This window comes from Oncorhynchus mykiss, chromosome 1, assembly GCF_013265735.2.
Source record: "Oncorhynchus mykiss isolate Arlee chromosome 1, USDA_OmykA_1.1, whole genome shotgun sequence".
Classification (NCBI taxonomy): Eukaryota; Metazoa; Chordata; class Actinopteri; order Salmoniformes; family Salmonidae; genus Oncorhynchus; species Oncorhynchus mykiss.
The window spans coordinates 24,231,089-24,243,406 of NC_048565.1; the positions used below are offsets into that span (position 1 = coordinate 24,231,089).

General features: G+C 45.4%; 1 protein-coding gene across 1 annotated transcript in view; it reads right to left on the reverse strand.

Annotated features, from left to right (window-relative positions):
* Positions 1-2,127: 2,127 nt before the first annotated feature.
* The window catches only part of LOC110513500 (SNF-related serine/threonine-protein kinase), a 54,961-nt gene continuing 44,770 nt past the window's right edge, over positions 2,128-12,318 (reverse strand). Inside the window, exons 3-6 of the mRNA XM_021593323.2 lie at positions 8,557-8,698; positions 5,309-5,521; positions 4,967-5,104; positions 2,128-4,634 (exon numbers count right to left, since the gene is read on the reverse strand). Of these exons, the coding sequence (XP_021448998.2) occupies positions 3,410-4,634; positions 4,967-5,104; positions 5,309-5,521; positions 8,557-8,698 (1,718 nt within the window). The 3' untranslated portion in view covers positions 2,128-3,409. The remainder of the gene's footprint in view (positions 4,635-4,966; positions 5,105-5,308; positions 5,522-8,556; positions 8,699-12,318) is intronic.

The window sequence follows — 12,318 nt, forward strand, 5'->3', positions numbered from 1 at the left end:
CTTAATGAGACTCACATAACTGCATGTGATACCAAAGAGCCTACTAAAGCTTCATTGTTAAGACAGTCACCATTTTGCTGCAATACGATTTGGCATTTTTTTTTCATGTTTGCCATACATTTTAATAAAAAAATATATTTCTTACAAATACATTTAAATGCATGTTGGAATATATTTAACAAAACACTTCCAAATACATGTCAAAATATATTCTAAAATACATCTTTAATGTATTTCAGAATGCATTTTAAAATACATTAAATACATTTTTTGATGACTTTAACATATATTGTGATATACATTTTATACACATTGATATAAACCTTTTAAATATATTCTGTAATTTATGTTGGAATGTATTTAAAGTGTATTCAATAAATAAAAATGCATTATTTCGCCAATTTTTTAAAATTTCACATGTATCCTAAATAATTTATCAAAACATATATTTGAAATGTATTTTTTCCCCCCATATGGGCACTCATGAGACTCATGATCACTCCGGATGAATTCTGTCACACTTACAACACAACAATTGTTATAATCACACACCTCTCTTCTACAACAAAAAAAAATAAACGTTATGATAAAAGAGTTCAATGGCATTTGTAAGAATAAGGATAAAGTACATACCAGTATACACAAACAATCTGGAAGACCTGCATTTACTTAGTTGATACCATATCATATATATACACTGCTCAAAAAAATAAAGGGAACACTAAAATAACACATCCTAGATCTGAATGAATGAAATATTCTTATTAAATACTTTTTTCTTTACATAGTTGAATGTGCTGACAACAAAAATCACACAAAAATGATCAATGGAAATCAAATTCATCAACCCATGGAGGTCTGGATTTGGAGTCACACTCCAAATTAAAGTGGAAAACCACACTACAGGCTGATCCAACTTTGATGTAATGTCCTTAAAACAAGTCAAAATGAGTCTCAGTAGTGTGTGTGGCCTCCACGTGCCTGTATGACCACCCTACAACGCCTGGGCATGCTCCTGAGGGATCTCCTCCCAGACCTGGACTAAAGCATCCGCCAACTCCTGGACAGTCTGTTGGTGGATGGAGCGAGACATGATGTCCCAGATGTGCTCAATTGGATTCAGGTCTGGGGAACGGGCGGGCCAGTCCATAGCATCAATTCCTTCCTCTTGCTGAAACTGCTGACACACTCCAGCCACATGAGGTCTAGCATTGTCTTGCATTAGGAGGTACCCAGGGCCAACCGCACCAGCATATGGTCTCACAAGGGGTCTGAGGATCTTATCTCGGTACCTAATGGCAGTCAGGCTACCTCTGGCGAGCACATGGAGGGCTGTGCGGCCCCCCAAAGAAATGCCACCCCACACCATGACTGACCCACCGCCAAACCGGTCATGCTGGAGGATGTTGCAGGCAGCAGAACGTTCTCCACGGCGTCTCCAGACTCTGTCACGTCTGTCACATGTGCTCAGTGTGAACCTGCTTTCATCTGTGAAGAGCACAGGGCGCCAGTGGCGAATTTGCCAATCTTGGTGTTCTCTGGCAAATGCCAAACGTCCTGCACGGTGTTGGGCAGTAAGCACAATCCCCACCTATGGAAGTCGGGCCCTCATACTACCCTCATGGAGTCTGTTTCTGACCGTTTGAGCAGACACATGCACATTTGTGGCCTGCTGGAGGTCATTTTGCAGGGCTCTTGCAGTGCTCCTCCTGCTCCTCCTTGCACAAAGGCGGAGGTAGCGGTCCTGCTGCTGGGTTGTTGCCCTCCTACGGCCTCCTCCACGTCTCCTGATGTACTGGCCTGTCTCCTGTTAGCGCCTCTATGCTCTGGACACTACGCTGACAGACACAGCAAACCTTCTTGCCACAGTTCACATTGATGTGCCATCCTGGATGAGCTGCACTACCTGAGCCACTTGTGTGGGTTGTAGACTCCGTCTCATGCTACCACCAGAGTGAAAGCACCGCCAGCATTCAAAAGTGACCAAAACATCAGCCAGGAAGCATAGGAACTGAGAAGTGGTCTGTGGTCACCACCTGCAGAACCACTCCTTTATTGGGGGTGTCTTGCTAATTGCCTATAATTTCCACCTGTTGTCTATTCCATTTGCACAACAGCATGTGAAATTTATTGTCAATCAGTGTTGCTTCCTAAGTGGACAGTTTGATTTCACAGAAGTGTGATTGACTTGGAGTTACATTGTGTTGTTTAAGTGTTCCCTTTATTTTTTTGAGCAGTATATATTTTTAAGTCTCCATTATGAAACTCTGTCCAAAAATGTTTCTCTCCCTGGGTGTTGCTCTTACATTCAGTTTAGATCCCAAGCCTTGCTACTGTAACACACGTGATATGAACCATGGTCTCCCACGGCTCCCAACGCAGACCCTGATCACGTGACCATGAGCAACCAAGTCCGACAAGTCCACTACATTCACCCCCCTTTGACCTCCTCCCCCACGAGAGATCGCCTCACGTTGGTCGCCAATGTAACATACAGGATATCATCGCGGGTCTCCCTAGGGAGCAACCAGGCCAGTAGACCAAGAGGAAATTCCCCCATGGTCCAAGGTCAGACACTGGTTTTGAAGTTCGCAAGCGGGGCTACTTCATCACGTGACCATGAGCAACGCTGCCCGACACATCTCCTCTGCACTACTGTGTACCACTGAGATTCAACAATGCACCCACATTAGTGCACCAACAATGTCATTGACGTAAGTAACCCCGCGCATTAAATTATACCATGCTTCCAGCTACACTGTCTAGAGCATCATCACACCTTCCATCATGCCGCTAGCTGAGCTAACGAAGGATGGCGCCTGAGGCATGGAGTGTAGCTTTCACCTATACAGCATGCATCATCTTACACATTCCAATTATAGCACTGTACTAGCAGGCCTCAGAGTGACAACATACCATATGCTAAAATGGGCTCAGTTCTAGATAGGCTAGTACAAAATGAAAAGCTATGATACAAGGGCAAATAAAATAGCAATCAATTCAAAGCTACAGTATATAGTGATAGTCTAAGAAGACCACACAAAAAGCATTTTCTATAGTCCCGTACATAGCAGCACAATGAGGTCCAGTTTTTGTCTCACAAAGAAAGCAGCAGTAGACGTTAAGTATGAAGAGGTCAGGGTGGGGGCCACACAGGTCTAACTACAATTGGCTGGAACGTGTCTGAGGTCACAGTATGATAATTCCGTTTAGGTTGGACGCAGACCGATAGTTCAGATAGGCTACATACTGTCTGCACCAGTGTTTTGTGTTGAAGTTGAAGTAGATGGAACAGTGACAGGGTCTGGGCCTGGTGTGAGGGTGTCTGGAGTGATGCCCATTCCTACCCCTTGGCTAGGGGACAGAGTGAGTAATGTGGGAGGTATAGGGTATCTACAGGTGGCCCTGCCTACAGTACATGGCAGCAGTTGTACTGGGCGAAGGGTAGGAGTTTCTCCTTGGAGGTGGGCTGGATGTTGAAGGAAAGGGCCTTCTCACAGAGAGGGAACTGCAGCAGGCGGTCTCTCAGGTTCACGTTCTTCCCCTTTCCAGGATCCAGTCTGAACGTAGGGTCGGTCCCCGTCTCCCTGGGCCCAAGGCGACCCTGTGGTGCATTGTGGGATCTCTCTAATTGAAGCTCCTCCGGAGTGTCCCCTTCAGACTCCCCACCAAGCCCTCTCACCTTGCGGGTCATCTCCACCCCGTCGGGGCCCAGGTCCACACAGTGGTTATGGGGCAGAGAGCGGGGTGAGGCGCCTGGGGTGGACCCCCCACCCTGCACCAGGAGCTTAGGCTTGGACTCTGTGGTGTTGTTGTTTTTAAGAATAGCATCTTCCCCTTCTATGATGTCTGGGCTGGGAGTTTCCTGTTGCCCACAACAACACTGCACCCCCCCGAGGCGAGGCAGGTATGGAGGTTGAGCTTTAGGGCTGATCGAACTACCATTGATTGGCTGGTCTGAAGTCAAATGACTACCTAGCCTCAGTTGGTCACATGACATGTCTCCTTCCTCCATGGGCTTCTCCCCTGACTCCATCATACCCTGTTCTTGTTCCTGTATGGCTGCCAGCTGGTCAGGCTCCATCTCTCTGCTGTGGCTAGAAACCCTGGCCTGCAGCTCCCTGTCCCACTCCCCCCTCTCTGTCTCCAGTGCCTCCTCCACTGAGGTGGCCAACAGGCCTGTTTCCTCTCCCTGACCTGGGACTACTCTGACTGGGCTCTGTGAAGCCTCTGGAGCTGTGAGCATGGGACTAGACTGTTCTGTAGACACAGAGGTTGATACCAAGCCTATTATATGAGGCAGTGTTTGAATATTATGAAATCCAACATGTGGTTTGCCTGTCTCTTCCGCCTCATCTTCCTCCTCCTCTTCCTCTTCACAGATAAGCTGCAGGGCTCCCAGGCTCTTGATCTGTGGAGGTTCGTCAGGAGGTGAAGGGTGCAGGGTGAGCCCCAGGCAGGGCTCTGTGCTGTACTCAGGGAAGGGGCTCTCTGTGCGACTTGGCTGTGGCTGAAGCAGCAGGGGCCTGTGGGTCAGGAAGTCCACAGCATCAGACACCCCTCGGCGGGGACAGCCAGCCAGCAGGCCATGGAGCCCCCTCTGCTCCAGATCCAGAGGCTCAGACCGCGGCCTCCTGCAGAAGAGAAAGATATATTAGAAATAAGTTCATGATCAGCTAGTTGCATTTTTACTATGACTGACAGCAATGTGTGCCTTTGTGAATCATTGTGACTGACTGACTGCACTGTGTGCCTTTGTGAATCATTGTGACTGACTGACTGACTGCACTGTGTGCCTTTGTGAATCATTGTGACTGACTGACTGCACTGTGTGCCTTTGTGAATCATTGTGACTGACTGACTGACTGCACTGTGTGCCTTTGTGAATCATTGTGACTGACTGACTGCACTGTGTGCCTTTGTGAATCATTGTGACTGACTGTACTAAATGAATGCTGAGTCTTACTGGAGTTGTGATGGCTCGGCCCACGAACTGTCAACTTTCGGGATCTCGCTGGGCTGCTCCTGCTTGTCTCTCAGGATGCGCTCCCCCAGCAGGTAATACGTGGCTGTGATGTGGTTGTATTGATCCGCTTCTAGAGCCCTGGGTGTACCAGAATGACACAAAATGTTGTTTAAATTTAGAATAGAATATTTTAAAACAACCACATTTCAGAACTGCATCCACAAATGCATATCACCAAGTTATCTTGCTTGAAAAGCTTTCAGATCTGAGGTAGAGTACAAAGGAAGAGGATTGAGAGAAGGAGAATCTGGGGAGAAGAGGAAGATATAGGGAAGTCCTCACTGTTGGATGGCATCGCGGTCAGCGATGTTGCCGCTGGTCATGGCGTGGAGGATGATCTCGTGTTCCTCCTGGGACAGGCTGCGGTGGGAGGTGAGGGGGGCGGCACTGTGCCCTGTGGGGGAGGGGTTGACCCCCTGCAGCCAGGGGTGGTTCTCGATCTCCTCCAGGGAGGCACGGCTAGACGGGTCCCTCTGCAGCATACGGGAGATCAAACTGGGAGAAAGAGAGAGAGAGACAGATCGAAAGAGAGAGAGAGACAGTTGAGAATTCACCTTCCATAGATCAGATACTATATATACCTCTGTGGCCTCTTTTTTGTAACACCGGTACACGAGTGAAGTTCTCATGCATACTGATTCAGTTATTGACAGTCAAAGCACATAACCCCATTTATCTGCCATTACGAGAGTGAATGAGATCAAACTGTCAATCTATTTCATCATCAATATTCATGAGCGCCTGCAGACATCAGACAGTCTTTAGACGCATCCATGCAGGGCAGGTAATTTGATGAAAGGCATGGCTGAGAGGCATGGCACAGCCTGACTCTGTGCATCATCATGCAGGCTCTGACGCAGGATGGGGACTTTGTATTCCTCTCTATATGTCTGTGAGTGTGTGTGTGCAGAGAGGTATGCAAAGTCTGCATCAGACTCATCTATTTGTTATTGTGACTGTTTTAATGCAGTGAGGCTGAGAGCTGGCTCTAGTCTGGTGTAGAGGAACAAGTTCCTGTGAATGACCACCAGGGGATGCCACTGCTCCCTCCGTCTCACTGGTAGGCGTGTGTGTGTATGTGTGTGTGTGTGTGTGTGTGTGTGTCATCTTGCTCTTTTATCCTCGTGGGGACCTAAAATCTCCAAAAGTCCCCACAGGGATAGTAAAACAAGGAAACATCTCCTCGTGGGGACATGGAATATGTTATTTTGAGTTTAGGGGTTACAATTAGGGTTAGGGTTAGGGTTGGAATTAGGGTTAGGGTAAGGGGTTATGTTTAGGGTTAAGGTTAGGTTTAGGGTTAAGGTTAGGGTAAGGGTTAAGTTTAGGGGTTAGGGAAAATGTTATTTTGAATGGAAATCAATTTTAGGTCCCCACGAGGATAGAAAAACAATTGTGTGTGTGTGTATGTTTGCACAAGCCTTTAAGTGGTTTAACCATGCAAGACCAGGATCACCATTCAGCCTAAAGGCTCTATCCTCCTTAAATAATGCCCTATTTTCCCTTATGTCCATTTACACTGTGCAAGTACCCATACTTCTCTGAACCTCCAATCCAATAATGCTCTTGTTGTTTGGTATATCCTATTCATACTACTGAAATATTAATACAAACGAATGATTTACACACTGTCTTCCTAACTGACCCATGCACATCTCACAACACTACTACACAGTAAAGCAAAGCACTTAATACAAAGTGAGAGTAGGTAGGGAGAGAGAGAGAGAAAAAGAGCAACAGAGGGACAGCACGAGAGAGAGATAGCAGGAGAGCTAGAGATAGCAGGAGAAAGAGAGATAGCAGGAGAAAGAGAGCAACAGAGGGGAGAGAGAGAGATAGCAGGAGAAAGAGAGATAGCAGGAGAAAGAGAGCAACAGAGGAGAGAGAGAGATAGCAGGAGAAAGAGAGATAGCAGGAGAGAGGGAGACAGAGATAGCAGGAGAAAGAGAGCAACAGAGAGGAGAGATAGCAGAAGAGAGGGAGAGAGAGAGCAACAGGGGGGAGAGAGATATCAGGAGAGAGAGGGAAAGAGAGAGGGGAGTGAGAGGGAGATAGTGAGAGAGAGATTATAGGAGAGAGAGGAATAGAGAGATGGAGGGTGGGTGGGGAGAGGTCTGCTTTCGCTCTGTTGATTGTGCCCACAGGACTGTTCTGTTTTGCTAGGAATCATCTTCCCATGAAAAGAGCATTCATCAGGGCCTTGGTCATATGACCCAGGTTTTATGTTTGAAACTGTTCCTGAGCCAGTCAGTTAGATGTCTGAGGCTCAATCATCTGACTCAGAACCACAAGGTCTGGGAGGTCTGGACTGCGGTTCAGTGGCTGCAGGGGTGTTCTTGAGTCTCAAACACAAATAGCATTGGTACCAAGGGGCATAGCTAATTCATCCCTTTTTAACACAAAGACAGTTATGTTCAGATTGAACTTTAATAGATACCAGAGCTGGGGTGAGATCTGGGGTGAGATCTGGGGTGAGATCTGGGGTGAGATCTGGGGTGAGATGTAGAATGGAGTGACTAGGTATCCAGGGATTGATCGTAACCACGCAATGAATTACAGACAAGTGGCAGTCCAATACTGTATGGATCTGAACCAACTCACTCAGCAACTCTCAGTTTCCTAGAACTCTCATCATTTTTGGAAATCCTGAGATAAACTTTCATTTCAGCCATCTCTTTATTCTACCCACTGGTTGGCTGGCCACCTCAAATCAACTTTCAATATTGTATTCCCTATTCAGTGATTGGCTTGCGCCCTGACAAAAACAGCCAAAGAGCACAGGGTAGACTGTGTCCTGAAGGCTGTTTGCACGAGGTTCTCAGTCAGGTGTGAGGTTCAGAGTTTGGGTGATAGGAGACCCATTTTAATAAAATCTCACCCACCTCTTTGACATCATTCAGATCACATCAATACACTCCACAAACGTCTGCCTTGCCTAACATCCCTGTTAAGATTTAAAATGACAGATGATCAAGCCCGCTGGTGTCTAGAGAGTTAGGTAAATCAACCTTTCATTTTCTTGCACCTTACTTGTGGAATGATCAACAATTACAACTGGTGCCTCTAGGGCATTTCAGCCGTTTGTCAGGGGTCCTTTTTACTGACGAATGTGTCCGTTTTTTAGGATTGTTTTGCTTTTCATGTATTGTTGTGTATAATAACGTGTATTTTATTGTGCATATGAATGTGTAGTTTGATGTGTATTGTGGTGCTATACAGGGCTCATCTGGAAAACAGACCTTGGTCTCAGCACTGACTCCTTGTCAAAATAAAGGTTGGCTGGGGCTGACTGGGGTAGGGCAGGTTAGGGCCAGGCATTCAGAAACACACAGAGAGCCGACAACTGGCATCGTTGTTATTATGTGTCTGTATGTATCACTGTTGCATAACCACAGTCTATTTCTAGTGCATCTGAGAGAATTATAAAAACCATATGACATATTTAAACTGCATTGTATGACACCGTGTTGAGGTTAATGCATGGTGTGTGTGAGAGCTGGAGGCTCAAAGGAGAGGGTGATGCTCCTCACTCTTTACAGTCTGCGGAGACATGGGCGGGGACGGTGTAGCGACAGTCCATAATCATGGTGAGCGTCTCACTGTCATTGGTCTCCTGGAATGGCGGCTGTCCACACACCAGCATGAAGAGGATCACCCCCAGTGACCAAATATCTGGAACACAAACACCATGCATACAGTCACCATAGATACATAAACACATTGTCAAACTTCTCAATGTGAGTATGCACACACATACTATTTGATCACTAGGGCCCAGATATTTGTATGGTCAGGACTCCTTGCCCTAATAATCACTGGAACAAACCAACCAACAAACATCTACAGTATAACTGTCCCTCAGTAGGCTGGTTCCAGTGGCTGAAATGAATGATGTTGTTTACAGATCCAGGCCTTTGTCCCAGACAGCTGGTGAGTACATACAGTATGTAACTCTCCCTCCCCCAGTCAGTGTGTCATTGGCAAGGTCTGGAGCCTGGAGCAAACACACAGGCCTTGAGACACTCCGGGCAAACCTCTCACCCACACTGTGAGTGGCCCTATGAGACAGAGAGAGCCAACCTCTCACCCACACTGACACTCCGTGTCCCTATGGCCCTGCAATGGCTCACAGAACTACTTCTACTTCTAACTTCTGTCATACTGGACATAGAGACATAACAATGCTATCCACTGACTCTGGGGAAGTATCCCTTCAAGGTTCAGTTAATGATGTGGGGCGGCAGGTAGCCTAGTGGTTAGAGCGTTGGACTAGTAACCGAAAGGTTGCAAGATTGAATCCCAGAGCTGACAAGGTAAAGATCTGTCGTTCTGCCCCTGAACAGGCAGTTAACCCACTGTTCCTAGGCCGTCATTGTAAATAAGAATTTGTTCTTAACTGACTTGCCTAGTTAAATAAAGGTAAAATGTATGTGAGAAAGCCCTGTATGAGGATAGATTTTACCCATGTGGAATCCCAGTGATTATTCTCCTGTTCTGTCTCTGTGATCTCTCTCTATATACTGTATATACACTGAACAAAATATATAAAACGCAACATGCTACAATTTCAAAGATTTTACTGAGTTACAGTTCCTATAATAAAATCAGTCAATGTAAATAAATAAAATAATAAATGTAACGAGTGCGCTGAGAGTCGGGAAGCAAGTTCAGGGAGTGTTTTAATAAATAAATTAGGCCCAATGTAACGAGTGCGCTGAGAGTCAGGAAGCAAGTTCAGGGAGTGTTTTAATAAATAAATTAGGCCCAATGTAACGAGTGCGCTGAGAGTCGGGAAGCAAGTTCAGGGAGTGTTTTAATAAATAAATTAGGCCCAATGTAACGAGTGCGCTGAGAGTCAGGAAGCAAGTTCAGGGAGTGTTTTAATAAATAAATTAGGCCCAATGTAACGAGTGCGCTGAGAGTCAGGAAGCAAGTTCAGGGAGTGTTTTAATAAATAAATTAGGCCCAATGTAACGAGTGCGCTGAGAGTCGGGAAGCAAGTTCAGGGAGTGTTTTAATAAATAAATTAGGCCCAATGTAACGAGTGCGCTGAGAGTCAGGAAGCAAGTTCAGGGAGTGTTTTAATAAATAAATTAGGCCCAATGTAACGAGTGCGCTGAGAGTCAGGAAGCAAGTTCAGGGAGTGTTTTAATAAATAAATTAGGCCCAATGTAACGAGTGCGCTGAGAGTCAGGAAGCAAGTTCAGTGAGTGTTTTAATAAATAAATTAGGCCCAATGTAACGAGTGCGCTGAGAGTCAGGAAGCAAGTTCAGGGAGTGTTTTAATAAATAAATTAGGCCCAATGTAACGAGTGCGCTGAGAGTCAGGAAGCAAGTTCAGGGAGTGTTTTAATAAATAAATTAGGCCCAATGTAACGAGTGCGCTGAGAGTCAGGAAGCAAGTTCAGTGAGTGTTTTAATAAATAAATTAGGCCCAATGTAACGAGTGCGCTGAGAGTCAGGAAGCAAGTTCAGGGAGTGAGTGTTTTAATAAATAAATTAGGCCCAATGTAACGAGTGCGCTGAGAGTCAGGAAGCAAGTTCAGTGAGTGTTTTAATAAATAAATTAGGCCCAATGTAACGAGTGCGCTGAGAGTCAGGAAGCAAGTTCAGGGAGTGTTTTAATAAATAAATTAGGCCCAATGTAACGAGTGCGCTGAGAGTCGGGAAGCAAGTTCAGGGAGTGTTTTAATAAATGAATTAGGCCCAATGTAACGAGTGCGCTGAGAGTCAGGAAGCAAGTTCAGGGAGTGTTTTAATAAATAGATTAGGCCCAATGTAACGAGTGCGCTGAGAGTCGGGAAGCAAGTTCAGGGAGTGTTTTAATAAATAAATTAGGCCCAATGTAACGAGTGCGCTGAGAGTCGGGAAGCAAGTTCAGGGAGTGTTTTAATAAATAAATTAGGCCCAATGTAACGAGTGCGCTGAGAGTCAGGAAGCAAGTTCAGGGAGTGTTTTAATAAATAAATTAGGCCCAATGTAACGAGTGCGCTGCGAGTCGGGAAGCAAGTTCAGGGAGTGTTTTAATAAATAAATTAGGCCCAATGTAACGAGTGCGCTGAGAGTCAGGAAGCAAGTTCAGGGAGTGTTTTAATAAATAAATTAGGCCCAATGTAACGAGTGCGCTGAGAGTAGGGAAGCAAGTTCAGGGAGTGTTTTAATATATAAATTAGGCCCAATGTAACGAGTGCGCTGAGAGTCGGGAAGTAAGTTCAGGGAGTGTTTTAATAAATAGATTAGGCCCAATGTAACGAGTGCGCTGAGAGTCGGGAAGCAAGTTCAGGGAGTGTTTTAATAAATAAATTAGGCCCAATGTAACGAGTGCGCTGAGAGTCGGGAAGTAAGTTCAGGGAGTGTTTTAATAAATAAATTAGGCCCAATGTAACGAGTGCGCTGAGAGTCAGGAAGCAAGTTCAGTGAGTGTTTTAATAAATAAATTAGGCCCAATGTAACGAGTGCGCTGAGAGTCAGGAAGCAAGTTCAGGGAGTGAGTGTTTTAATAAATAAATTAGGCCCAATGTAACGAGTGCGCTGAGAGTCAGGAAGCAAGTTCAGTGAGTGTTTTAATAAATAAATTAGGCCCAATGTAACGAGTGCGCTGAGAGTCAGGAAGCAAGTTCAGGGAGTGAGTGTTTTAATAAATAAATTAGAGTTACAGAGTTACAGTTCCTATAATAAAATCAGTCAATGTAAATAAATAAATTAGGCCCAATGTAACGAGTGCGCTGAGAGTCGGGAAGCAAGTTCAGGGAGTGTTTTAATAAATAAATTAGGCCCAATGTAACGAGTGCGCTGAGAGTCAGGAAGCAAGTTCAGGGAGTGTTTTAATAAATAAATTAGGCCCAATGTAACGAGTGCGCTGAGAGTCAGGAAGCAAGTTCAGTGAGTGTTTTAATAAATAAATTAGGCCCAATGTAACGAGTGCGCTGAGAGTCAGGAAGCAAGTTCAGGGAGTGAGTGTTTTAATAAATAAATTAGGCCCAATGTAACGAGTGCGCTGAGAGTCAGGAAGCAAGTTCAGTGAGTGTTTTAATAAATAAATTAGGCCCAATGTAACGAGTGCGCTGAGAGTCAGGAAGCAAGTTCAGGGAGTGTTTTAATAAATAAATTAGGCCCAATGTAACGAGTGCGCTGAGAGTCGGGAAGCAAGTTCAGGGAGTGTTTTAATAAATGAATTAGGCCCAATGTAACGAGTGCGCTGAGAGTCAGGAAGCAAGTTCAGGGAGTGTTTTAATAAATAGATTAGGCCCAATGTAACGAGTGCGCTGAGAGTCGGGAAGCAAGTTCAGGGA